Raw genomic sequence first — 27,838 nt, 5'->3', positions numbered from 1 at the left:
GACCCCTCGCAAGGAATGCTGCGCCCCCCCCCCCCCCCCTTAAAACTTTACACACGCACCTGGAGCAACGGGCAGGTCCCCTGGTCCTAGCCCGGGGGCTGGCAGTGCAGATAGCTGTAGCAGACGGCCGGGCGCTTAGGGGAGGAGAGCAGGACCCCCTCATTTTCGCAAGAAGGCGTCCTAAAAGGCCTGCGTGGAGGGCCGGAGAAGTAAGCCCCAGCTCTCCCAAGGGTCACCCCGGCTGGTCCGGCAGGAGCAGGGGCCCTCGGTGTCACTTGCAACTAACCCCTCTCCCCTTGGGTTTAGTTTGGTGGGAACGCTGCTGGCGTCCAGAGATTTGGGGAGCGGCTGCGGAGGTGCTCTTTGCCGGACACCCAGCCCTGTCGGAGGCTGGCCGGGCGCGGTGGAACAGGGCCGTCGGGGGGCCGCTGCGTGCAGGGAGGACGCGACGGCACAGCCCCGCAGGGAAGCCCCTGCGATCCGAGGGGCTCGTTTTCGTCCTGAGCCGGCCTCGTCTGCTTCGCCAGCCCGCCGGCGTTTTGTGCTGCGCCGGCCGAGGAGGCAGCCGGCAAACCCTCCCTCCCTCCCTCCTTTGAGCCGACAGGGTGTTTTTGGGGGGGATTTCTCCCTCGCCCCCCAAGCAAACGCGTCTGTTGCGTGCACCTCCGCGACCTTCTAGGCCTGTAACTTGTGCCTTGCTTCGTATGCGTGTGCCGCAAAATAATAGATACTAAAAAGCACTGGGATGGGGGGAAGGCGGCCCTGGCTACCGGTGAGAACTCACAAGCTCTCCGGCTGAATGGGAATTGGGTGGTCGGCAATTTTTTTGCCCCCTAAATAAACACAGCTTGAAACGACTTGGGTGGGCAGAAGGGAACAATTTGTGAGCCAGAGAGCAAGTGAGCTGGGCAGGCAGGCGGCCCGCGACTTACCTGCTGGAGACTTTCACCTGACCTTTAGGTGTCAGGGGGCTTGGTTGTGCAGTGTATTACCCCCCATTCAGGTCAGCTGCTTTAGGCTGCGTTCAGCAGAATTAAAACAACAACAATGAAACCCCCAAACTGGAATCCCCCCTCCTTTCCAGCCCCTATCACCTCTGGGGAGAATGCAGGAAAACCAACACATTTAGAACCATTAACTCTTAAAATAGCTGAATTTCCTCCGGTAGAAAAAACGCAAATTATTACACTCACGAGTTCAGCATATTTATATATTATATGAATCGATGAACAAACAGGTCGTATCACTACAGCCGTCGTCCCTCGGAAGGCAAGCGCTCGATTTAGAAGAAACGCCATAGCCATTTTCCCCCCCACCGTTCCAGGAATTTATTTACTTGCCAGAACATTTAAGCGGCCGAGTTTAATTTTTTTTAAAATAAATATTTGAAATAAGGAAAAATAAGAATGTTTTCCAATGAACGATAATGTAAAAGTACTGATAATATCGTCCAAAGCAGAAGAGAATTGTTTAAACAATGTCCGTGCTTGCAAGATTGCCCAGTATAAATACATTCGCGCTGCCTTTTTGATGCGAGTTTCTGCTGCAGCTCTTTTTTCTGTCTATGTGCGTGTATAGATACGCATTGCCCCGCTCCGATTGCGTGAAATAGGTCTGCAGCTGCAAGCTAGCGGAGGGGCATGTCGCCCCGCCAAGCCCCGTCGCCCTGGGACGGGGGTGCCCGGCTGTCCGCACTGCAGGACGGGGCGCAGGCTGCGGGGCGGCGGGCAGGAGCCGGGCGCTCGCACACCTCGCCTCTGCCAGCGAGAAGCTGCTCGCCGTTTTCCCGTAGCGAGGATTTATGAAAGCGCTCGCGGCCAGCGCTCCTAACCTCGCCTCTCCAGGATGGGATGGATTTAAAACCGAATAACGAATTGCAGAAAAATTACGGCTTTCTCCCGACGCCGCTCCCCGCCCCCCAAGCGCTCCGCCGGGGGGGGGGGACGGGAGACGGGGCGCGGAACGAACCGGTGCGAGCTCATTAGCAAAGCAAAGGTTGCAATTAGCGTCTGCTGCTGCGAACCGACCTCTCCCCCGCCCGCCTCCCCTAGCCCCCATCACCAAATAATTGCGAAGTATCTGTTGATGTTTTTCTTCCACCCGTCAAAACGTTGGAGCTCTGCCTGCTCCAGCGCTCCTTTCTGGGTTTGTTGTGTCTGGAGACAATGCTCCGCCAGCGAACTATCCGAGGTGAAGGGGGGTCACAAGGGGAGGCAGGGAGCGCGGCCCTGCGAGCTGGCTGGGTGCCTCCCCTCGCCTCCCACCCCTGCAACCCTGTCGCCCAGAGGCGGGGGGGGGGGGGGGGGGCGCGGCGACCCCCGGGCGGCGAGGCCGGTCCCCCTCTCCCCGTGCCTGCCTTCCCGGCCGGGCGAGGAGAGGGAAGAGGATGTGACCCTCGTGTCCGCCCGGGGGGAGGCGGCTGCTTTATGGGCAAGGGGCCGGGGAGGGGAGGCGGGGGACTTCTCCGTTCCCCCAACTTACGCCTGAACTCTGGGTTTCTAAAGACGCACACAGCAATCGATCCGTCTCCGTGCGCGACCAGAGCTGGCCGCGGAGCCATTTCCCGCCAGCGACCTACCCCGGCCTGTGCGGGCCGGAGTAGCGGGTCTGTTCCCCCCCCAGCCCCCCTTCGCTTTTACCCTTCAGGCTGACGCTGCGAGCAGGAGGTGTGTTTTTAGCTGGCGCTGGCGGTTTTGCTCCGCGACCCCGAGGAAACCCCTGTCGCTTTGTCTCGCCGGCCTTCCGCGCCGCGGCCGGGGAGGAGGGCGGCGGGCGGGCCGGCTGTGCCGCCGGCGGGCCCTGGGGCAGGGCAGACCCCCGCCCCGGCCCTCTTGCAGAGGTGGCAGGGGCTTGTGCTCCTGTGGGGCAACCCCACCGCAGGCGTCCGCCACGCTGCTTGCTCCCTGCGGGGATTTTGCAGCCCACGAGTGGCCGGTGGTCCCGAGCGCCGCTGAAAGGCCTCAAGAGAGGGAAAAATAATTAAAAAAAAAAAAAAAAAAAAAAAAGGCTTTCGTGGCAATTTTACCTTTGGCAAGACAGGCTCCGGGGGAAAGGCAGCGGCCCGCACGGCAGAGGCGAGGGGCCGAGTTACGGCTGCGAGATGTGGGGCGGCGGCGCTGACAGGCGGCGGGCGCAGGGGAGCGCGCCCTGCCTTAGCTGCTCGTAACTCCCGGCGCTGCGGAGCAGGGAGCCGCAGGCAGGGCCAGGCCGGCTCTCCCGAGCGGGCCCCAGCCCTCCGCAACCCGCTGGGCAGGAGCTGGGCCCGCTCTCCTCTTCCTGCCCGCCGGCACCCTCTCCTCCCGACGGGGCGCACGCCCGGGCAGCCCCCACCACCCAGCGCTGCCATTGCTATCCCGCTTCTCCCCGTAGTAGCGGCGCAGGGTAACCCTTTCCACTTCCCACGACGCGGTGGGACAGGCTGCCCGGGCGGGCGCCGGCCCGGAGCAGGCGGCGGGGGCCCCCCGTCAGGCTCCCGGGTCCGCGCTCCCCTCCCCGGCCCCTGGCAGGCAGGGCGGCCGGACGCCGGCCCCGGCGAGCAACCGGCCTTCCCCTGCCAGTGCTGCCGCTCCGCAGCCGGCAGAGCCCGGCTCAGCGTTTCTTGGGCGTGCCGGGGAGCAAAAACAAAACCCACCTTGCCGTTCGTTTTGTTCGCTGCAGCCGGTGGGACGCTTGTGAAAGGCAGGGGAGACTGGGGGCACGCTCGGTTATTTACTACTGGAGCTGCCCTTTCACAGTAACGAAGCTATAATGACCCCAGATGAGACATGAGACGGGCGGGGGGCACACGTATCTTTCCGTACCTGCAGGCACAAAAGGCTTGACATACACATTAAACCAATGCACAGAACATTAGTCTCTAACTGGTGTATTAGCTACATATATAGATAGCATCTCCCTAAATCGCCGCGCGGGGTTTTTTTTTATTATTTATTTACTTCGTTTTCAAGAAGTGATTCCGTGGTCATTGCAAAGAGCGGTACTTTAGGAGGAATTCAAAATCGGGCAGGGTGGTGGTGATGGTGGTGAAACCGAAAAGCAGTTCGGACCTTTGCCAAATTGTAAAAAGCAGCGGGGCAGTGCTGGCACGCACGTTTTGTCCTGTCACGACCAGGAGCAATTTTTATTTTTTTACAAAAGCAGCAAAAAGACATCCAGCACAAGATCACCGCGGAGGGACCGCTTGCTCTAGAACCAATTTTTGTCTTCCTACCCCTTCCCCGCTCGCCCCCACATATAGAGACCGAAAACGGAGAATAAAAACGCTTCTCTTGAATGCGCCAAAGAAAAAAAAAATAACCCTGAGGTCGAAGGAAAACTGGCAGCTTATGTAAAGGTTCCCAGCACTCTGCAGAGATGTGTGAACTAGTATTCAGATGTACCAGCAACCCTCCCTGTGAATCACTGTAAGCAAAAAAGAGTTCCCAGCAATACAAAAATACCTTGTCGTAAAAGCGCTTTAATACTTTTTTTTTTTTTTTTACTACGTGCGCCACCGAAGATCCGCCACCAGCAGCCTGTGACCGCTTGTCCGAGGCGCTGCAGAGGGGGCAGCCCGCGGTGCGGCTGGGCAGGCGGAGCTCGCCCCCTTCCCTCCGCCACTCGCCGCGGCCCCCCGAGAGGCACCCGGCCTCACGCGGGGCTGCCCCGGGGCGGGGGGGCGGGGGGGCACCGCTGGGCACGGGGGGAGCCTTTCGGCCCTGGGGGTGTGCGGCGGCGGCCCGCAGAGCACAGCCGCGGCCGTGCGGCCACGCGCGGGTGGGCGCACGGGGGGTGAGCGCCTGCCGCCGGGGCTGTGCAGCGGACCCACGCGGTGTGAACACTAGTGGGGGGGGGGGAAGGATAGCTAATGCAAAGGACACGCACCCACGGGGAGGGTGTTTATTGTTATTTTACTCTAAAAAAACGCGCAGCCGCGGAGTCGCACCCGTTCGGAGGGAAAACACCTCAGGAGACTTTGTATCTACCCACGCGTGGGGCTGTACACGCCGGGGGGTGGTGAGTGGCAATGGGTGCCGCGCGCTTCCAGGCCTCCCCACGGACGGGGCGTCCGCGCTCCGCTTGGCTTTGGTTTGTTCCGGGGGAGCCCACGCGGTGGGCTGGAGAGCCTCACACGCGTGGGGCGCTGCTCGTAGCGAGTGCAACGGGGACATCTCTCCCTCACCCGGCAGGCCCCGCTGCTCCCCCTCCCCTCCACCCTGCGAGGGCGCGTACTCCGTGCACCTGTAGCGAGGGATCCCAAGCAGGGGCCGGTCTCCCACGATTCCCTTTCCCCGTGTGCTGGAGCGGCCGCGCTCCTCTTCGCTCCCGTGGGGACAGCCCCGAAGGAACCGGCTGCTCCGGCTTGCCCGGGCGCGCACCGCTCCGCGCCCCTCCGCGCCCGGGGCTGCGGCCACCGCCAGCTCGCACATTTGCCTCTGCACCTCTGGCAACCGCCTGCCCTTCCGCGCCAGGCGCACAAAGAGCCCCCCTCTCGCCGGCAGCCCGGCTCCTCGCGGGCTGCTCCTGAGCCCCGTCCCGTCCCCCCCGCAACCCCTTCCATCACGAAGCCGGAGCCGCTGCCCCCAGCTCCGCGCTCAGCCCCCTCACCCCACCGCCCCCCTTTTAACAGGGGTGTCCCCCCCAATACAAAGTAAAAAAAGCAAGAGGGGCACTCGGAGGAGGTGTATCTCCTGTGTACCTCCCCCCTGTGTATCTCGCCCTTTGCTCATTTCGACGCATAAAGCTAAAATGATGGGAGTAATTGGTGGGTGGAAGATCCTAAACCGACGGGAAATGTATGGGCTCGACGACCTCTGGATAACCCGGGTACCTTGGCATGGAAAGTGCAAAAATATTTACTCACCTTGAAGTTTCTATTTTTTTTAAAAGCTTTTTTATTTATTTTGTTTTTATTTCTTAAGTCATCTTTTGAGACGGTTCAAGCTCCCGTCTGAGGTCTAATTATAGTAAGCAGGAAGAGGATGGAAGGGGAATGGGTTGATTCCCGGGGGGGGGGGGGATGACAAAAACCAAAACACCCTAAACCCCCAGATCGGGAAGGTGCCGGACAGAAAGGCTTTCTGTGACTCACGCACGCTCTGAAATGAAGATCTGAAAAACGCTTACAAGCCCCCTCTGACTGGTTTGAAAGCGATTCCAGCAATTAGGAATTAATTCGGCATGGTCAAAAGGCGATTTCACTGCAAGTTATATCAAGTTATCCAAACTTTTACAGAGTTCAAGTGGTGGAAATGGGCCGCTGGGGTGGAGGTAAGGCTGCAGGAAAGAAAAACAAGGAGTGTTCAGGAAAGGCAGAAGAGGGGAAGCCGTGGAGCAAGGGCTGGAGGGATGGCGAGCCCACGTTAGCGCCAGAGGTTTGCTGCTGTTGTTGCTGGAGGAGAGGGGAGGCAGGGGACAGGGGCTGCTTTTGTTTTTCAAATGGGAGAAAGTACTAAAAATGTGCTGGAGGTCCTAGGTAATAGAAAGATGAGTGTTAATTACAAAAAGGAAATCGGTGGGCTTGCTGGCCGATCAGTACTTCAGGTACAGTAACGGGGGGGGGGGGGGGGGGGGAGATGTGAGACCCCTCCCCAGTTAATGGCAGGAGCCAGAGCTAGCCCAGGCAGGGCTGACCCTGGCATGATGCGTGGGGCGAGAGGCACCAGGAGGGTGTGGAGGGTGGAGGGGGGGGATAAAACCGGGCTTTCACGCACAGGCAGGCCAGCAATAAAACCATCACGGGGAGGGGCGGCCATCCACCCTTGCCGCGGCAACTCATGGCGGTGCTGGCCATAGGGTGCGCCCCCGGCATGGGTCCCGCGGTGCCCGCCGGGCCCAGCCAGGGCTCAGGCATTGGGGTTGTTCTTCATGAGCTCCACGTCGGCGTCCACCATCTCCCTCACCAGCTCCTGCGAGGAGGGAGAGAGACAGGTGAGGGCCCCAGCACGGGGGATGAACAGGCAAGGCAGCATGTCGGGAGCGCCCCGGAGCACGATGAGCCCCCCGGCCCCCCGCAGCAGGACAAGGAGGGGATGGGGCTTTTGCTGGGCTCTTCCCACAGTGGCCCTGGACCTGGCTCTGTCATAGGGGCACCGGGGCTCCCTGGAAACGGGCTTGTTCAAGTCATGGCCTGCGTCTCCCTGCTGGCACCCCTGTGCAAGCACCCGCTCTTTTCCAAAATGTTGGTATCTGCCGGGCCCTTTCCAGGGCGGGTTGGCAGAGTCACCGGGGATGCCGCGTGCTGCCATGGTGCCTGCTGTCTTCAGAGCACGAGCAGCAGCCCGGGGGGGGGTCACCGAAAATGGGATTTCTCAGTGTGCCCGAGTCACTCTACAGAAAGGTCCCACCCTCCCTTCCCCTCCCCGTGGATTGCTTTTACAGGACATGAACACCCGGCAGGTACAAAGCATGCCAGAAAGGCCACTCACATCAAACGTGACTCTCGGCTTCCAGTTCAGCTTTTGTCTGGCTTTGGTACAGTCCCCTTGCAGAAAATCCTGCGGAAAAGAAGAGAGAGGCGCTGCTTAAAATACAGCATCCACCTTCCCCACCTCGGTGGCCTCCCTGTTGCTCGCGCTTCCCCGTGAGCCGAGCGCGGCCGGAGCCCCCGTCGGACTCTTCCGAGGACAAAATTTTTCTCTTTAAGATGCAATTTCAGTGGAAGCTCATATGCCTATAAATCACCAGGAGGCAGCATCCTTTCACCAGGCTATTTCAGACGAAAAGAGTTATTCTTTGTTTTCCTGTGTGCGCAGGGTTTGAACTCTAGTCTTAACGGCTGTATAATGGTGAACATTTTATAAGAAGTTGTCATACGTCTTAGTCATGCTATTGAATGAGCCATTTGAAATTCTTTTTTCCCCCATTTGTTTAAATAATGTAAATCACAAAGCAAACATGACAACTATTCTCTTTCAAATAAAAACGTGATCACAGACAGATGATGCTGAAAGACTGTTACGAATATGGGTAACCACATGCAGCAGTAGTAAACACCCAGCTTTTGAACGCTTAGATCTTTTTTTCTAAAGTATTTTGAGCATCCACATGGAAAGAAAAGTCTTAATAATCTCATAAATGAAATTACCTTGAAACCATGACAGAAACCAAGACGTCGGTCATATTCACCTTACCGTTCAAGTATTCTTAAAAGTGCTACCACGCCAAAACAATCCCTCAACCAGTCATCAAAAATAACATAACAAAATTAAACAAAGAAAACAGCTCCTTTGACTGCATTTCTATTTGAATGAAAAAACTGACTGCATCTTCCTTTAAAATTCGAATACTGTTTAAATAGTTAGATTTTTCCAACTGTATGTGTTGATTTAATAAAATACATAATCTCTCCTCACAAGCTTCATTTCTCTGTAGCAGTAAATACTAAAATTATATCTGTCTAGGTTTAAAGAAAACCAAACAAAACCAACTTTGTTAGAGAACACCAAGGCTAAGGCTGAATTCTGCTCTTGCATTTGACTTTATGGTGGTAACACAGCAGGCTTTCCAGAAAAATGCATGGACTGCCTTTCTTCTCCCTCTTCCACTCTCTGACCAGCGGTGGAGCCAACGAGCATTTTCTGGCTGTAGTTTTTTTTAACTGTGCTGCCCGCACACTACATTTTTCAGATGCTATCTTTTGTGCCTGTGTGGTTCAGGTCATGTTAACTTCCAAAATCACCTCATCCTGTGCAGTAAAATGTAGGAAATTCTTCTTCATAATTGTGCTCCAGCAAGCTAGACAGCTTGCTTCCAGGAGCAGAGGAAATCCACCAAAGGAAATATTGCACCGAAGAAGGGGATGTGGAACAAACACGTCTGCAGAGACTATTCCAGGCAGCATTTTTACTAGTTCAATCTTTAGGCTAAAACCATTTCAGCCTGCCTTCAGAAAAGAGTAAACAGACGGATCAGAACAAAATGATACGAAAATAAAAAATGCCGTGATTTCCTTAAATTAGACTAAATGATTTCCTACTGCAGCCCTATAATGGGTTTTTAGAAACTGCAGCAGACATTTGAGGCCAAGTCATGCAAAACCACATCAACTTGAGGGATCCCCTGGAGGGTCATGTGAATATGGATTGCAAAATCTGGTTTGAAATGGGAAAGACGCCCACTAACTTTGATAAAATTTGGATCAGACTCTAACGTGCTCGTGAAGGTATGCCTTTTATCTGGAGTTTGGTTTAATTTACATTATATACGTGTGTATATATGTGCCTGGAAACAAGGAAATCCTTCTTAAAATAATAATTTCAGTATATAAACAATTGCTTTTTATTCAGTCCTAATTCAAGCCATTAGCTAGAAGTGAAGGGTTTTAATACCACCTAGTTTTAAGTCATAAAAGCCGTATCATAAAACTTAGAGTTTCATTTTTATAAATGCTGTGTAAGCAATAATTTTACATCCACAATCTTTATATCAAAAACATCCTTTGAAACCGAGCCTTATCTAGGATACTGGCTTCCCATTTGAAAAAAAAATGGACCAGGAAGAACACAACAAATTGCCATCGCCTGCTGTATGTAGCTGCATTCTGCTTTTGAACAGCTTGGGAGCAGTCTTTTAACTTTCTTGGACAAATGCTTTTTGTTAAAACAGTTTATCTAAAAAAATACTTTACCTAATTCCAGTCCTTCATTCAAAAACATAAACACTCAGCTGCTGAATAGGACAAAATAAGGTTGGAGGGAAGTTGCAAATCAGTAAAAGTGAAGTTATTTGCAGTGCTGGATTATACATAGAGATAACACAAACAACTAGTGTATAAAACCATTTAAATATTAAAAAAAAAGTATTTTTCCTTTAAAAGTTCACATGCTTTAACAATGATGCAGTAAAGGTATTATGGCATAATCTGTGAGAAAAAAAAAAGATTTAATATATATGATAATACAAATTCCTCAGCTGACTTAGGTTAAAAGATTTTAAATGGCTCTCCTGAAGAAGTTTGTGTACTTTTGAGAAACACTACTTTGTACATAGATATACTTGAAAATAGCGTTACGGACAAAATGTCTCCTAGGCACTTTTTAAAAAGTTCTCTTACAGAAGTTACTAGGTACAGAGATCAAATGAAACCATAATATTAACACCATATTACATCTAAATTCAAGGTTTGATTGTATTCTTATTAGTCAAAGTTTCAACACTGAATGGAAACGATGACTGGAACAAAGCTACTCCTGATTAAAGGATTGTATTGCAGTCATGTTTCCTGTATTTTTCTACAAGTAGCTCATAATATGAAAACAATAAGGTAATTACAATAAAATAAGAATATTAAAAAAAGCTTCTCTTGGAACAGAATGACTGCTTGTTTATATTATTCAAGTCTTTTACTGAAACCAGAGATGCATCTGTCAGGCTTCCAAAAGGAAAAAAATCCACAACCCCAAAAAACCTCTGGCGTGCCGATCATTAAAGTGTATTGATTTTTCAGTGTCAGAGCTTCACTTTCTGGAGGTACAACCAGATCAGAAAGGAAAGAAAGAAGAGGTGAGGTTCCACTGGAGAAAACCCGGATTTTTTGGGGGGTGGGTGGGATGGGGGGTGTTCTCTAAAAACAGGTGCTGCTGCTGAATTTAAACTGCCCAGCATCCGTATTCCTGATGGAAAGGCACCTGATGAAATGACACGACTTCATGTTTTGTATTCCTGCAGGATAACTTTTTTCTGTGGCGTTGTGCTTTACATACTGACAGGAGAACAAAGCTCTCTGACTCCGTGAAAACCATGAGGATTTAGATACTGAGCTGAGAGTCTGCAAACCTGAAAACACTGATTAAGGCTTTCTGTTGTTTTTACAGTACTCAGATCATGAACATAAAATTAAGTCTTTGCTTTTAGTTATCCATTTTGGGAGGAACAAGCCCTTATTTCCCATGTAAATACAGTTAACGTAAGTGAATAGTAATGACAAGTTTTATCTGCAAGTTAAGAGTCGGAAACAACATCCAGGTAAATATTTAAAGGGAAGGAAGATGGAAAAGACAGCAGTCAAATTCTCTGTTGCCATTTAATATGAATAAACTCTCCTACGGCTTTATATGCACCTCACAGTTATGTGACTGCCTCTCGGAGAAAAGAACGCATTTATCCGATGTGAGTTTTTCTGTTTTACCTTTTCTGTAAATGAGGCTGTGTAACTGCGTAGAAAATACCCCATTATTACTAAATGTGATTTTATGATTAGTCAGTTTTATTGTCCAAATGCACACACACAAATACATACAGATAAGCAGAGAGAAATTTGTTACGCAATGCAGTAAGGCATTTTTAAATTTGGTTTTAAAACCATGAGACAAAAATGTAAAATATTTTAATGTAAATATCACATTTCCCAAGCTCTTGTTCTGAGTGTCATCACGACTCCTATTTTGACTCGCGCAGTGATTGATCTGGTTTCACTGTGCAATGTATCACTGTCTCATTCAATTAACTTTAACTGAAAATTTAAAGCCTCAAGACAATGTGAGAAAAAGGAGATAGCGTGGCCTGAAAGAAGGCCAAGGCTTCCTTTATTACTACAGCTCAGCTGATTCCCTTCAAAATGTGCCTTCACTGAAGCCAGCGCTGAGCGCCAGCTTTTGCTCTCTCTTACAGCAGAATAAAACTGAGATCAAGTCCTCAGTAGAACACCTGCGATGGAATTGTGCCCAGCTTCGCTCGCTGCAGCAGAGACAAGGCTTTACCTCTAAAAATAAGCAGACTTGATCTAAGCACACAACAGTTTTACTGCATCTGAAAAGCGGCCAGGGTTACGTTCACAATCAGCACGACCGCTTGGAAGATGATTTGTTACATCAGAGCTCCCATAAGCAAAGAGCACAGACCCAGCTCGGTGGAGGCTCTGGCTTGCATGTTTAGTCTTGCACTCTTTTGCTCGAGAAGTTTTGTCAGGAAGGATTTCAAGAGTCTAGGGGCCAAAGTTTCCTGCAAACCCTGCTTGTGTTTTGTTTTCCGTATTTCCTTCTTAAAACCCTCGCCTTTCAGCTTTAACTCATCCCATTAAAAGAAAATTAGCTACTTAATAAGACAACATTAGCTTGCAGTTTTGCGTTTTCACCATTATCATAGAATAGTTTGGGTTGGAAGGGACCTCTAAAGGTCATCTAGTCCAACCCCCCTGCAGTGAGCAGGGACATCTTCAACTAGATCAGGTTGCTCAGAGCCCCGTCCAACCTGACCTTGAACGTTTCCAGGGATGGGGCATCCACCACCTCTCTGGGAAACCTGTTCCAATCTTTCACCACCCTCAGCGTAAAAAATGTCTTCCTTATATCTAGTCTGAATCTACCCTCTTTTAGTTTAAAACCATTACCCCTTGTCCTATCGCAACAGGCCCTGCTAAAAAGTTATATCTCAGTAATGTATATATCAAAGTTTATCTTATGAAATAGTCTCCCTTTTTGTGCACTTTTTGGAGCATTTTTCATAGCAATTTTTAATGAGGGTTCACATAGCACATCTCAGTAGTAACATCAGCCCCACAGTATATATGGGTATCTGCTGCAGCTCATTGCTCAGAGAACAGCCTTGTTAAAGTGTTTGTTGCAAATAGTCAGGAGACTGCATGTATTGCCTACTAGGCAGTTCTTCTACCATCACCCTTATCCCCCATTCCCTAGTGTTCTCCTGCACTTGCCACCAGGCCCGGGGATGTCGTGTCTTAACCCAGATGCAACGTTGGAGAGCAGTTTCTGTGACTTCAGCTGAGCTATTCCCTGTGCACTCTGTTAAGAAAAGTAGTAACATCTCACTAAACCGGAGCTGTAGAGCCTGTAAACACGCACCTTGCTGGTGCAAAATTCAATGCATGGTTCAGCTAAGCTCGGATCAAACCCCAGAAGGAGTCACAGTAGTAAGCACTGTGTCTGCTGTGCACTGCTTCGTAAGTACTTCTGGAGATCCACGAGGCAGAGAGCTCTGGCTTGATTTCTTTGCAAAGGGTAGTGTTTGTTATAATAGCTATAGTAACGGGGAAAAAAACCCAGTATAATTATAAAGCAAGAGACTCCTATCTCCACAGTAAATATGAGGAGACTGAAGATAAAACATATCAATGAGCAAAGGCCAAGCCTAACGAGGAACACAGTAAACATCTTCAGGAATTCAAGACGAGCCGTAATGTGTCGTCGCTCAGTTTTCATTTTTTCTTTCCACTGTTCTTAGAAAAGCAAAGTTGTGGAGCAGTTAGGGTACCAGGGGAATAGAAGAATGCCAGTGAATTTGGTTCCTGATCTAAATTTGTTTTAATGCAGCATGAACAGACTGCTTTCCACTCTTGGGTCAGCAGTCTTTTGCAGAAAGACAGTATTGTTTGCAAAGAACCACAGGAAAAGGCAGAAGGCAAAAGCAACCAATAGGCTGAAACTCACGTATAACTAAATGCCGTTTAAAATAAGAGGCATAATGTTTTTTTCCCCTAGCATGTTTTCCTATGCAAATCCCCTCCCTATTCAGAAAGCTCCATTTTTACTAAAACCATGTCGAGAGGGAAGGGGAGGGGGAAGAACGACTTGAGGAAAGGGCTGATTCTGCGCGGCGCTGAGCCCCTGCACATCTGATGGACCTCGGCAGGCTGTGAGTGCCGGGCACCTTTAGGGTAAGGTCTTATCTTGGGACTCCACTGTACTCCAGCAATAAGGTGTCGACACAAGCCGCACAGTCAATAAAACGTGAGCACAGCCTTCGCTTTTCCGCCAGGAGCCAGGGGCTGTAGAACAGCGGCTTTATCTTATCGGTTTGATAATCTTTAATTTGACCAGCTTCCAAAGGGTTAAGGCAAATGAACTCAGAGCAGCAATAAACATTAAGGTGATAATAACAGTAATGGAGCTCCTCTCCCTCCTCCTCCTCCTCCTCCCCCCCTCCCTCCCCTGCACCGTTTCCACTTCGCTGCTGCCTATCAGCCCAAACCGAAGCTGAAGCCAGACCTCTCTTTCAATGACAGGGGGTGATAAGAGACGCGAAGAAAACAGCAAGCTGTCTGGTCTGCTCAGGAAGTCGGGGACGGGTGGTATTGTCCATCAGCCGGGCCACGCGGCGGCCGGAGGCCGGGAACAATGCTCCGCTCCGGGGAAATGGGCTCACTCAGCGCCGGCCTTGGCAGCCCCACCGACATCGCAGATAAAATGGCGAAGCAGGGGGAGCCGGCCCCGGCTGCCTCGGGAGCCTTGTTGCTGGACCCTAATCGCTTTGAGGGAGGCGGTGCCCCGGTTAACCAAGGAGAGGCCGCAGCCCACGCGCGTCCCCGGGAGGAGAGCATGTGCAGACCTCAGCCGTGGTGCGAGCGCCAGCTGAGCTGCAGGCACAAGAGCCCCTCGCAGGGCTGAGCATTACTCAGATCTGTCCATTTGCCAAGTAAAGCCTGAGAAAACGTCTTGGCCAGTGCCGTCCCTCGAGCCAGATAAAATTCCTCTGGAATTACAGCCCGATATCCCTGAAGCCAGTGCTGAATTTCAGTCGCTTTGTATCCGGAGCTGAGCTCGCTCATCAGGAGCCATCCCGCACAGGGATCAGTGTAGCTCTGCGCCAGGGCATCCCGCAGCAAACTGGGCCATGGGTGCTTTTCAGGATCCCAGACGTGAGGCAGGCTCAAGGGTGTTCCCCCCGCAGCAGGGAAAGCCCCGCTGCTGGCTGCGGTGAGGCAGGTGCTTCCCTCCCCTCCTGGTTTGCCCTGAGGCCCAGCTCTGCCTCCCTGGGAAGGCCTGGAAGGAGTTCCCCAGCTTGGATGCAAGTGTAATTGTAACCTCAGCTCACGGCTCTGCAGAACGCCAAAGAATGGCGAGATCGTTTCTAGTTTACAGGAATGCCTCTGCTGAAAAAGCAGGGAACTTCTGGAGGAGAGGAAGATCAATCCCACACCGTTTGCCATGTACAGACCATAATTATGATAGTTCAGGTGTTAGCCCTGGACTCATAAACACTTCCTTCCTGATACGGCATACCCAGTCATCCAAACGCACATATCACAGCTAAAAATCTTTAGCATGTTTGCTAAAACGCAAACTAATACTTAAATGCTATATGTTATTATGAACCAAACTAAGCTTTTCCAGCTCTTCTAACAAAATAGAATCGCTCTTCGTCAATGCTGGTTAAAGGCGGTACCGCTCCCGTTGGCCATCACCACCCTGTAGCCTGGCTGCTGATAGGAAATGATGTGTGAGTCACCCCTTGTGTGCTTCAGGCTAACCTGCGCATAAAGAGGTGTCCGAATAACCTGGATTTTGCACGACGTTTGTGCATTTTCTTTTCCCATCAGAGGTTTTGGGGAGGTTGTATGCAAGCACGTTTCTTCAGGCTCCCTGGCCAGATGGTAGAAAGAACACCCATGTGTCACCTTCACATCACTAAAACACCAAGACCCTGTGAAGGATGAACCTCTTTCATATGGAGTGGAGATCAGCTGCGGTATAGGAAAAGAACAGCCTTCTCTTTTCACTGGTACCTCCAAGTCCTGCTTTTGTTCACTATTAAACGTGTTTACCTCTTGCTTCACCGCGGCCTGTTGTCTACTCTGACAACAGTTTTTATGGGAAGAGTAGATAAGCATGTCTTCATCATACGTGGTTTTATTGCCACGCACAGTACCTATTTAGGCAAGAGCATGGTATGTTTTAAAATTATTAAATGCAATTCTCACAAATTTTTTAATCAACTCTGATTATTTTTCTCATCGCTCCCTTCTCTTCATGTTTTTTGCAGACATCAGGAAATCACTCTCTGAAGCTCCTTGATTTCAGTGGGGTTTATTGTGCAGTAATGGCTACATTTCTTACTGGAAATGGAATATGGCCCCTAGGGTTAGCTATCTTCACTGACTGACATGGCAAGATGAATAGGAAAACTGATAACGCCAGAAATCCATGCTGCAAGGCTACTTAGTTTCTTCTCTTCTTCCACTAAAAAATACTTCAGTTATAACAACTTACATTGGAAATGTTAATAGGTTTAGTCATCATTGCTAGTCAAATACCAAATGATAATCAACAAAACAATAAACATTAGGACAGTGAACTTGTATTCTACCTATAGATACTTACCTATCCACCTTTAGAGCATTAAGCAGAAATTTAATGAATGCAGGTCTATGATTAGTGGGATATTACTACTCCATAGGATGAATTCTTTATCTTGTACAGGATACATTGTTTTTGGCGATTTTACTACCCCTATGGATATTCACATCTCTGAAAAAATCAAGGCATTTGTTATGTTAACATCAAAATGATAATATTAAAAAAAAAAATTGGAAGGGTGTGCTGTTACTTTTGCCCTAATAAAAATCCTAATTTACTCAGAACATCATTTTTCACCTAAAAAGCGTGTCATTGGAAAGTTCTAACTCACCCGTAACCAGCAATTGCTGTCTTTGCCCTGCGTTCAGTGCTCACCTCACTACTCCGAAGGCTTGGCTGTGACTCGGGTTGGGCAGGAGAGATGACACTCCCTTCCTTACCGGTTATATTGATATATAAACCTCTGCCCCCCTGAAGCTTGTGGTAAGACTCGGGGGGAAAAGGACAGTGAGGGGATGGATACTTCTCTCTTCCTGTCTTCCTCCCTGATACGGATTAACTAGTACAAAAGAGTTAGCATGGAGGATGGTTAGTCATTTCTCACTGTTTGAAAAACAGTTGTAAAATACTCCCTCCCTGCAGTATGGGGGATGAAGAGAGGAGCTGCCACTTCTCCGGGCAAAGCAGCTACGTACTGCCTTTTACTGCTGGCTGGCTTTTTAGAAGCAGCCTCCCTCTACGCGGCCATAAACCTGACCTAATTTATGGGACGCATCACCTTCCCCCTCCCCCCTCACTGCATTCCAATTTCTCACTAAAACCCCCATCCCATTTGAAAACCCTTTTCAAGACACAGTATACGGAAAGAATTTAAGCTGTGAAAGGCTTAAAGGGAGCTCATGAGCTGAGGCTTTGTTACCCAAGGAAAAAAAAAAATCCATTTCAAACACAGTATATGGAAGGGTCTCAGGACGGGATACCATGGGGCTCCTGTCTGCAAAAGTGAAGCTATCCTTGCCCGAACACCTCTGGTTACAAAGCAAGCGATGGTCCACAAAAGGGTTAAAATAAAACAAGGTAGGATAATTTCTGATTCTGAGTACGTCCCAAATGTATTCTCCAGCGTGCTTGATAGAGAAGGAAGTCCAAGCAGTGGCCTTTCACATGACATCATAAAAGCCTAATTTATCACCAGCCACCAAACATCTAGAAAATCATAACATCCTTTCAGGAAAACCATGTGCAAAATAATCAGATTTACTTTGATGAAAGCTTTAGTGCTTGAGTCCAAGTAGGACACTACAAAGAATAACCCTTTGCAGGTACTGGCATACAACAAAGCAGGTCACATTTAATGTTGCAAACTCACGCTTTATCCATTAAATGGCTTATGCATTTCCTGCCCATAAACAAACATATTTCTATTCTGCATGTGTGTTCAACCAAGACTGCTAAGATAAAACACTGGTCACTGGTAAGTCCAGGCAAGGTAGCCAGCTGAATATTTCCTTTACAGATGAAAAGCATGCTATTGCTGCAAATAAAGGCATTGTGCTCCCCATTCCCTTGTCTCACAGTCCCTTGCAAGTGTGTTAGGGATGTGGGCTGAGTATTGCCACAGCATCTCACAGCTTTTGAAAGGATAAAGCCCTCCCAGCAGACTCAGCATCATGGCTATGCTGAACCGAGGGGTGCATTCCGCCTGACAACCTCCAAAACACTTTGCAAAAGACACTCCCCTCTGTCTATCCAAGGCTCTCGCTGTTCTGGCTCTACTGCATCATCATTTTTTGGTGGCCCGTGTAACCTGACTGTCTTGATGGAAAAACACTGCTCATCAAGCAGTATACCTCCGTAAAATCAATTGGTTTCACATTTGCAAATGAAATCAAACAAGTCCGCTTTTTGTGTTGATTAGGTAGACAAAACAGACCGCAAAGCAATTAATGAATGGCTACAAATATCAGCTACATGGCGTTCAAGATTTTTTTTGTCCGTGATGTAAGTTGGTTGGTGTGTATTTAAAGACGCACAGATTCCAATAGCCATTCAGTTCACTGATCCTGCTGCTTAATTATCTGGCCCTTAGGCTCCTGCTGGTCAATGGCCACAGGTTCTTCTGGTCTGACTGGAAAAATAACCGGATTTTCCACACCATTCTTGGTAGTTTGTTGTTGCATGTTGTCTGATCTTGGTTAATAAAAATAACTTCCTATTACATTTCCTGCACAGGAAAGACTGGGGGAAAAAAAAAATCATAGTTTTTCCTATTCTATCTTTCACTTTCTCTCAGAGCAGACATCCAACCCACCACAAAATCTTCCAAGAAATCAATAAAATTAATACAAACATTTTATTTTAAAGATCAGTATTTTGTTCTCTTCCATCCTTCCCTTTCCTTGGTATTTAATTTCTCTCACTTTCCTTGTTGTTTAAATCTTTCCCATGTTTTGGCTAACTTATTTTCCTGTGAAGTCCCATTTATCTCTTTTTATTGTGAGACATTTTTCTTTCCTAAGTTGATATCTCTCCCAATCTCTCTCTTTCACTCAAGCTCCTCCTATTTCTCTTTTAAGTATCATTCTCCTGTTCCTCACAAACATCCTCTTAAACCTGGCCTTACTTCCCCATCTCTCCTTCACCCTCAAAATATGTCACCTCACACTGAGATTTTGTTCTCTTCTCCTCATTCCTGCTATAGTGATCTTCTCACTTGAATATTTTTCCATTTTTCCCCCCAGGTATTCTCTATGCATCCTCACAGACTTGTTCCTTTTTGTTTTCCAGTCCATCACATACCAGTGCCAGCTTTCTCTTCACTCAGGTTCTAAATTTTGTGTAGAATATATCAGGGTTTGGGAGACAATTTATATTACCGCTAACACAGCAGAGGTTTGCTAACAGGGCTGAAACTATGTTGAAATAAGTTTTAAAAAAGCAAAAAGATCTCCTAAAGCTTACAGTGCCAGTTTCAGTAGGGGTAAAAAGCAGATTCATTTACTGCTATTACTGTTCACAGTAGCTGCCTATAAAATGCCACAGATTTGGCAGTGCGTTCACCATATATACTTTAAAAGCGTGCATAATACGCTCTGTTTCTTTCTGAAGCATCATCAAATGCAAATAGCACTTCTTGAAACCTGTCCTCTCAATGACCTTCTTCTCTTAAACACTTTCAATTAAACAAGAAAGGAATTTTTGATCTGTTACCAAAAAATTCTTCATTATTTCGCCCTGCAGCAGTCAAATATGAAAGAGCATTAGAGAAGTAAACCAGTATTTTCTAATGGTCCTGCCCTACTTACCAAACCTCCTTTAGTTCCACAATTAAAAAGCAACAAACTACTCAGACATACAGAGCAGTAGGCATGGGCTCGGAATGCTCCAACGCTTTCACCTGTATAACATTTAAAATGCGAGATGCTTCATCCATCACTTTTATTCTTTTACAAGGAAAGTGTCTCTTGAGACCATTCACGCAGGAATCGTCTGTTGCCAAGTTTCAATATGAAAGACAGAGCTGTTCCTCAGACAAGTGATCCTATTTTTCATTCACGTTTTGGCAGGGCAGAGATGCCAGGTAAGGGTCCCATCATACATTGCACAAACATGGAAATGGCAGCCCTTTCTCTGAAAATCTATCAGAGTCAAATATCACCTCCTGGAACAGTCTGTTAGAATTCATCTACAGCTCGCATCTCTTTTCCAGTGCAGGTCACCAATAAACCTTATGGCTTGGTTTACTTTGTTTGATGTATTCCAACGTAACGGGCAATACGTATGAACACATAAAGCCATGAATGACAGAATTGTCATGTATTACTGAGAATCTAAAAAGCAGCTGAAGAAAGCTAGATAAACATCTTGGCAGCTTCATTCCACTTGTAACCTGAGCAAGACTTCAGCTAGATGTAATACCATTTAGACAAAATAGAACTTCTTCACAGCAGCACTACGATGACTATGAAGGACCACCAGAGAAGAAAGATACAGATTTTATATAATTAAGCAGTAGTAATGCCGTTACAATGGCAAGAAAGCACCGTCACCCCCATTTTACAAAGCTGGGAGGCAGGATGATTTAGGGACTTGACCAACACCTTGGAATGAGAGGGAGAAGCAAGAAGAGAACCCAGGCTGTACCCCACCACTTCCCTCTGATACATAGCTTACTACAGATAAAACAGCTGAAGCATTCACATCACAGTGCATCTGGCATAATTTGCCCTGAATAAGTCCTTGCCGTTGATTTGTAGTGAGCAGCCCCCCGGCAGCGAACTGCTCCAAGGATGAGTGGACATACAGCACCTTGATGCAGCAGGTGACTTATTTAACCACGTATTTCTTGTTTGTCGAAAGTTTCACTTCTATTTCTGCCCCTGGATTTTCTTTTATAGCTTCTTTCACATAAAAATCAAATACTCACCCTAGTAATATTAAAAAATTATCATCGCTTGCTCAACTTTTCCCCTCCAGGCCCCTATTATTGACTTGGGAGTAACAGAACTCATGAGTTTATTCATTTGTCTTCTGTGCTCTGAAGACTTAATTTTCATCTTTTCAAAGATTTTCTCTACGTATAAAAGGTCAGAGCAAAAACTTAACATGTCAAAAAGTTGAGATTTGTGTAATCACAGGATGCCAGAACTTTCTGCTTTATGAAAACAAACAAACAAAATGGATAATATGATATTAATTACAGGACTGCAAAGGTTGGCAACACAGAACAGGAATTTATTTCACTTCACTGTCATTCAGGCAGGGATTCACTCTGTCATTTGCAAGGAAGGACCCTGCAGTGCACTGATGCTGCAGCCTACAGTAGAATGCTTTCCTTTTCCCCGATTTCATTTTTACTCCAAAAGACATCAGACTTCATCAAAACTTTTTAGAAGTGCATCATTCCATGCATTTAAAAATAATAAAAAAAGGAAATATAAAAGCATTCAAACTTATCACAAAAGCTGCTCAAAACTTTATAAACTTTTGCCAAAGTATCCACAAATTAATAATTAAATCTCCACTTACTATTAGAAAAGTATCAGAAAAGACTTCACATCCTGCTGATGTAGTACTACAGTGCTACCCACATCTCACTGCAGTAGCACGCAACTGAAGCATGAAACAACCAAAAGCTTTAGTAACCAGAAAACCCCAAAACAAAATGATACTACAGCTTCTAAATGAGCTTCACAATACATTGGCACACAGTATAGGGCAGAACTGCTAATTTCTGTGGTCTTGATGTTTGATTTGAAAATACAAAGACCAAAATTGTTCACTGAGATTAAAAAAAAAAAAAAAAAATCATACTAACCTAGATGGACTGTCTGGCAGTTTACACTAAAAAGACCCACATAAACCAATTTATCTTTTTAAACTAAAACTATATATTTTAACAGCATATACTGCAGTAAAGTCCCATGAACTTACTATTCCATACAGAGAGTGAACTGAGAGAGCTCTGACTTTTCACAGCATCTTTTGGCATTGTTTATATTTAAATAATAACAGTCAGAAGCATTTTCATCAACATGAAAAAGAAGTTCAGATCTAATCAAGAGACAGCACTGTCTCCTGACACTGCCTGCTCTATGCTTGCTTGAGCACGTAGGCAGCAGCTGGCACTTCCACGGCGTGATCATTACTATTGCTCTTCAAATTACGCCTGTCATACAGGTTAGGAAAACATGAGTAATTAAACATAAACAGCATAATAAAATAATAGTAAGAAAAAAATTAATAATCATCCAAAAGAGTGTTTGGGGCACCTCCCTAAACCACCTTGGATTTCTGCCCCTTCTGCTCAGACAGTTTTCCTCTGTGTACTTTTTAATTATTTCCTTCATGAGTCCTTTAAGGCAAAGAAGTTTGTAGAGGCAGGAAAAAAACACGTATTAGAACTGATGAGAACAGTGATATGCAAAAAAGAGAAATGCCAATTAAGTATTCTCTGAACTGCTGCAGCCTGATTTTGAATCGCTTATGGCAAAGATGCCTCACTATGACACCGCTAGTTCAAGATGCGTGTATTTTAAATGCAAAATTTCAGAAGCTGCTTGTTCCTTATTTGAACCATGCACTACAGCTGGGCACTGGGTGCAGTATTTCTCTTCTGGCTCATCAGCTCATTATGTTCAGTATTTAAACCATATGCAGGTCAATGCAGAAATTCTGCAGTCCTGCAGCCCCAGCAGTACATGTGGATGTATGCCGCCTCCTGCTCGAATAATCAACAACCAAACTCATTCCTAGCTCAGTTCTCTTACAAAAACAGCATAAAACAACACAGCAATAAAGACTGAGACTTTGGACCATGTTATTAACAATCTAAAGCAGGTTGTTGCAGTCTATTTTTGTGCACATGGTTACTGGAACTGAGCATGCAATTCTGGTAATTGCATACAAAAATGACGAGCTACATGAGTAACGGGACATTTGCCATCTGCAATTATTACTGTGTAGGAACTGCATGAAATGTGTGATCCTTCCTGTTAGCAGACATGCAAATATTAGGTAAAACGAGCATTGTTTTCAGCTGCTTTACATCAAGAATAGTTGTTCACGTATCTAACCAAAAGGTGCAACCGACTCGATTTACTCCTACTTGGTCCGTGTTTTGCATGGGTATGAATTAAACAAAGTACTATGTAGGGGAGACTCGTGCCTGTCTACATAAGAAGAAAAATAAGTGCACCAACATACATAATGTTTAACACATTCAAATCCACATATTAAAAGCACATTTAGAGATGATTCTTGTTCTTATTGGGTAATTTTTGCTCAGGTGTGTGCCTTAAGTTATGTATTTTCATACAAACTTCAGCACCTCTCTGAAATAAAGCTCTTCTTCCCACAAATCTAAGTGCTTCACTTTCTATATTCAAGATCGAAATTGTTTAGCTTACCACGTCAGAGGTGCTAACTTGTGTACTAAAAGTACGCCAGCAATTCAATACACCTGCTCAAGCTATCTAACAGAATACTTTGGTGGGGAATTCCCATTTCTGGGGAGGAGGGGCTTGCACGTTCTCATGCAGACTCCCACTGAAATCAACAGGAGCCTGGCCAAGCAGTGACCGAGTGGGCTAAATACAGCCAAGCTTTGTAATGTTCATCATCACTGCTGGTAGAATCCCACCAGGCTAAACTCACAAATTTGACAGTAGGAACTGTCTGCATCTGCCATTATTCCCGCTCTTTATGTGTCTCCTTGATTTAGTCCTCTTTCCACTAGCTTGACGTAAAGACTACTAAACTCAACAGCGGATTCTCTCCTTGACTTCAGGGTTTGGTTTAAGCTCTTTTTTCTCAGCATCAACAGATAACATAGGATGCGTACCCAGCTTGGTTCCTCCTTGGACCAAGTGTCCTTGGACATTCTCAGTATCTCCAATTCATGATTCTTTTTATCTTCCCTTTGATGTTTTTCTGCTACACTTTTTTCCTTTTTCACCATTACCTTCCTCCCCATCTCCTTAAAGGCTCCACCCCTTGTCTTCCTATTCCCCAGCTCAGTGCAATCCCCGTCTTCTGCTTTCCTAAGGCTTTTCTACCTTTCACATGTATGAATATATATACTTCAATCTTTGGTCACATCTCTGGAGAGGGTGTTCAGTTAAGCTGGCTCCCTCCACTAATCAGCTTTCCAGCAGAGTTTGCTTGCCAGGACTGGGGCAAATTATACTCAGATTCATTAATTAAGATATAATAAACTCCATTTACTATTTACCAATGTGTCATATGTGGCAAAAAAAAAAAAGAAAAAAAGAAGGTATATGAAACCAGGAGACCCTCTGGCTGGTTTATGGACCCAAAGTCTTTCTGGAAAGGTCACAAATCTCCAAGATATCTCAGCACATTAAGTTTTGCACTTGGATTTCTAATTTAGCTGAAAGATGTGTAAAAACACATGCAGTCAGACAGCTCCTTGGCTATGCATCTAAGGAAGCTCAAAGCATAAGTTATTACTTCCAAAGTCAATTGTAACTTATGCTCACTAAATTGGCTCCAGATCCACCCTTTTCAGACAGTAGTATAGAAATAATTTATTCTTTTGGTGAAAAGCACCCATTTTAGCTAAACCACACCCCCAGCTGGGAGCCTCACCAGCAGAAGTGCCAAAGGCAGAGGGATTCAGAGGCGCACAGGGCTATTGGAGGCCAGCGGAACAGGGGTGAATAAAGCACAGTATGTAATAGTGTCTGTCAGCACGCTGAAACGTATAACCTCTCCCTAACACAGGGGGTCCGCAACACAAATCTGAGAGGCAAATTTGTTCCTGTGGTTCAATCATCATATTAGACAAAGAGGTTTCCTCGCTTTTAACATCCATGCAATTTTTACCAGAAGTCTTACAGATAGTGGTGAAACCACTGTAGCTTTCTGGGGACCTAATGTTTTGATCTATGCCCTCAATGTGTATCTTCTTTCCTCCCATCAAGAAAACACTGTATGTAAATATGGCACGAGGGGTTTGAAAACTGTAATTTTAGACATCTAACCCAGATGCCAATTTAAGAGCCTAACCAATGCAGAGATAGAAAATCTACATAAACTAGGAGCTTTTCTCTCACTAATTACACTGGAAACCTGAGTTAAATGACTTAAATGAATTCAGCCCCTTCCAAACGCAGCAGTGACTTGAAGCGATTTGCTCCACCATTTGCTCCCCATGAGAGATTGCTTCACTAGCTATCTACAGAAACACTGACCTACATACCTTGCAAAGGCTTTTCTTTCCCCAGGTGAACTCCTGCATCACTAGCTATCCAACAGGAACATCCTTATATGAGATCTTTAATAGCAGCAGCTGCTGAAGGAAAGGGAACTGCAGAAACACACTTGTTGCCAAACTGTGCCTTTAAATGGAAGGAGGAGAAACAGATGGGGAAATCACTCTTCAGACAGTGTTTACTAGCACAATCAGCACCTGAGGCAGCACTTATTCAGGTGCTGAAATTACAGAGGTAAGTTTTATGATGAGAAATCTATTCCTCATATGACAGCTATATTTCTCATCATGGATCATAAAAAGCAGATGATCCATCAGATAACTACTTGATTGTAATGTGCATCACAATAAAACTGTCTACTTTCTGTTTTGTTTTATGACCCTGGTTACATCTGGAATGCTTTCAAGAAGGATGCTGATGTTCGCTTTGGGTACAAACTGACTCGGGGCATTTCTGGATTGCTACTTATGCGCTAGTAGATAATAAGTATAATGAGAAATGGTAGCAGAATTACCTCCAATTTTGCTACCAGGAAGATCTCTATATTACCACCAATATAACTTTATTGAATATTTTTCTTGTACTGGACCATAAAGAGGATTCTTAATTGTCTAACACCTTTCTCTTCCTTTTCAGTCAAACAAACTATTCCCTTCAGTCCTCTGTTTCCTCTTACATTACAGATCTTTTCCACAACTACTAATTCAATAATAGTAATGATAGTAATAAAACAAGTATTTGTGGTAACTCACATAGTTCAATATTTCTATAACAACAACAGTAATTTCTTATCTTTACATAGTATTTGTTGTCAGGTCATTTCTAATTCTTGTCCTCTTAGAGGTAGACAAAAAAGTGAAACTACTTTTCCAAGGTTGCAGAGCAAGCCTCACGTAAAATTCCTGATTTATCTAAGAGTATATAGTGGAAATGCGAGCTTTGCTGTAATTGAACACCCCAAAGAAACATGCTACCAACAGCAGCTTTTAAAAAGACTTAAAGATCTACTCTTGAAGATTGTTGTGATCTCAGCAGAGCACTAAAATTGGAAAAAAATTGTTCTTACTGATGTCTGCCTCTTTGCTTGGCAAGGTTACAACCCCACTAAACAAAAGAGAACAAACTAACCCTCTGGTCTTACACAACTCTGCCAGGAGGACTGGTAAGTTCTCTGGACAATTGAGGTTGCTCTTAAATTGTGGGGTTGATCCATCACATGTTGAAATCAACAACACCGAACCATAGCTCAATATTCAAATCAGTTCTGCATGGAGGAACAGCATTTCTGTAACCAGCCAGGACATTGAGTCACTTCATTCTTGACCTTAACCAAATGGGTTAAAGCAATATATACTTCATATTGCCCTGCAAAAGCTCAGCTGTGCTTGATATTAGCGAAGACTTTCATTCGTTCCAAGTACCAGACTTCAGCCATTTTTTTTCTGACTGCATGATAAAATTCAAGTGTTTTAAAAAGATCCTTCTTCCCTACATGTGCCCACCCAAGCAGCAGGGTTTCTGCTAAAACCTGGCAATGAAATTTGCCTTTGGAGAAAGACCAAGCATGGAAAACTTTAGTGTAAACAACAATTGTTTCAGAAAATTATGAGTGCACCAGCCTGGGGTAGGGGAGTTGTAAAGGAACATATTTTGCCAGCTCAAATTCAATAGACCTTATCAAGCTCCCACCTTCTTAATGCACCATAAGTACAGACCCTTAAAGTCTCTTACTGTACAGTCCAGGCCTCCTCTACTGCACTTACGGTGGTCTGACCAGCCCTTCAACCCAAATCTCACCCTTCCTCCAAGCGGCAGCAGAGAGCTGCTTAACCTGCATCTGTAATCTTATTTCTGCCCCAACTGATGGGGAATCCAGGCTGTCCCTCCATGAGGCTAGTGAACTCATACACCCTGGACTGAGCACCAAACTCCCACTGTGTTTTGCTCAGTTACACAAATGCATTCTTCTTTTGTAATAGTTCCAGTAGAGATACAGCCAGCTCCTAAGGGGACTCTAAGTGGCAGATATCTGTCCCCAAAGCCAACTGTGCCTATGGGTCTGCAAAATCACTCAGCTACTTATGCTGAGTAGCTAGAAACAGAAATGAAGGGACTGAGACCATCTTTTTCCTTGGTATCTTACCCTACAGATATTGGGGAGCAGCATGGGGGAAGAGAAACAAAGATTAAATGATGGAGAAAAGCGCTGTGCTCTGGATCCATAAGGACAAAATGGGCAGGAATAGGGACTGCACTTACAAAATAAATGGGATGTCTCTTTGTTGCGAGGTAGGCGTTCCCACTGAAGGTCCTAGAGATGCTTATGTGTCATTAAGATGATGAAAGGAGCTTTAACACCTGCCTGGTTGTGTGCAAACAATGCCCCATCAAGACCTAGATCATGCTACATGTAATAAAGTACTTATTGGATGGAAACAAATGTACTGGGGGGATGAACTAGGGCCTGAATTGCAGAATGGAAAAGAGACAGCAAGCAATACATCTTCCTTCCCCCTTTTTTGATTAAAATTACTGTATTTAAACTAAGGGGTGTAACTAGAAACTGGGAGTTTAAAAAAAGCAATGAATGTCTTACCTGTATCCCCAGAAGGTAAGCGAGATGCATACAAGTGTTGCTACGGCATTTCTACAACCTTCAGGTTATCTCATAGGACTATTATTTCATCCTGCAGATGGGGCATTGCTATTTCAAGTTAAAAAATATTTCTATTTAAAAATTCATATTTCATTGTAAAGTTAACCTCTGAAAGACAGGCCTATATTTACAAACTCAAGAAATACATTGGAAGCACATGCTTTTAGATGCTTCTGTTACTGCAAGCACCAGCTATCAGAAAAAAGAAAAAATTAGCCATCTTTCTTTTTTTTCAATACGGTCATTAATTTTTGTATTCCAGTAGTTCTTTACAGTACGTAAGCAGTGTCCTCATATGTAGGAAGACAGAAGCTCCTGTGTTTTATAAGCAGAAATTCCTTTTGCCAGGGAATCAAACTGGGATTTGATGGTTGTTCTACAACGCTTTTAAGGAGCTAGCCTCCATTTGTCTGCTTATGTCTTTAATTGTTGATATG

General features: G+C 46.2%; 2 protein-coding genes across 2 annotated transcripts in view; one reads left to right on the top strand and one right to left on the bottom strand.

Moving 5' to 3' along the window:
• The window catches only part of FOXC1 (forkhead box C1), a 14,811-nt gene extending 7,399 nt beyond the window's left edge, over positions 1–7,412 (top strand). The window contains exon 3 of the mRNA XM_076330452.1: positions 7,360–7,412. The gene's annotated coding sequence lies outside the window, so the exon portion shown is untranslated. The remainder of the gene's footprint in view (positions 1–7,359) is intronic.
• Positions 6,544–27,838, bottom strand: part of GMDS (GDP-mannose 4,6-dehydratase) — a 430,502-nt gene continuing 409,207 nt past the window's right edge. Inside the window, exons 10-11 of the mRNA XM_076330453.1 lie at positions 7,407–7,475; positions 6,544–6,887 (exon numbers count right to left, since the gene is read on the bottom strand). Coding sequence (XP_076186568.1) covers positions 6,825–6,887; positions 7,407–7,475 — 132 coding nt within the window. The 3' untranslated portion in view covers positions 6,544–6,824. The remainder of the gene's footprint in view (positions 6,888–7,406; positions 7,476–27,838) is intronic.

The sequence above is a fragment of the Aptenodytes patagonicus genome, chromosome 2 (assembly GCF_965638725.1).
Source record: "Aptenodytes patagonicus chromosome 2, bAptPat1.pri.cur, whole genome shotgun sequence".
NCBI lineage: Eukaryota > Metazoa > Chordata > Aves > Sphenisciformes > Spheniscidae > Aptenodytes > Aptenodytes patagonicus.
The sequence above is the reverse complement of the archived record's forward strand: the minus strand, read 5'-3'. Positions and strand labels throughout refer to the sequence as shown.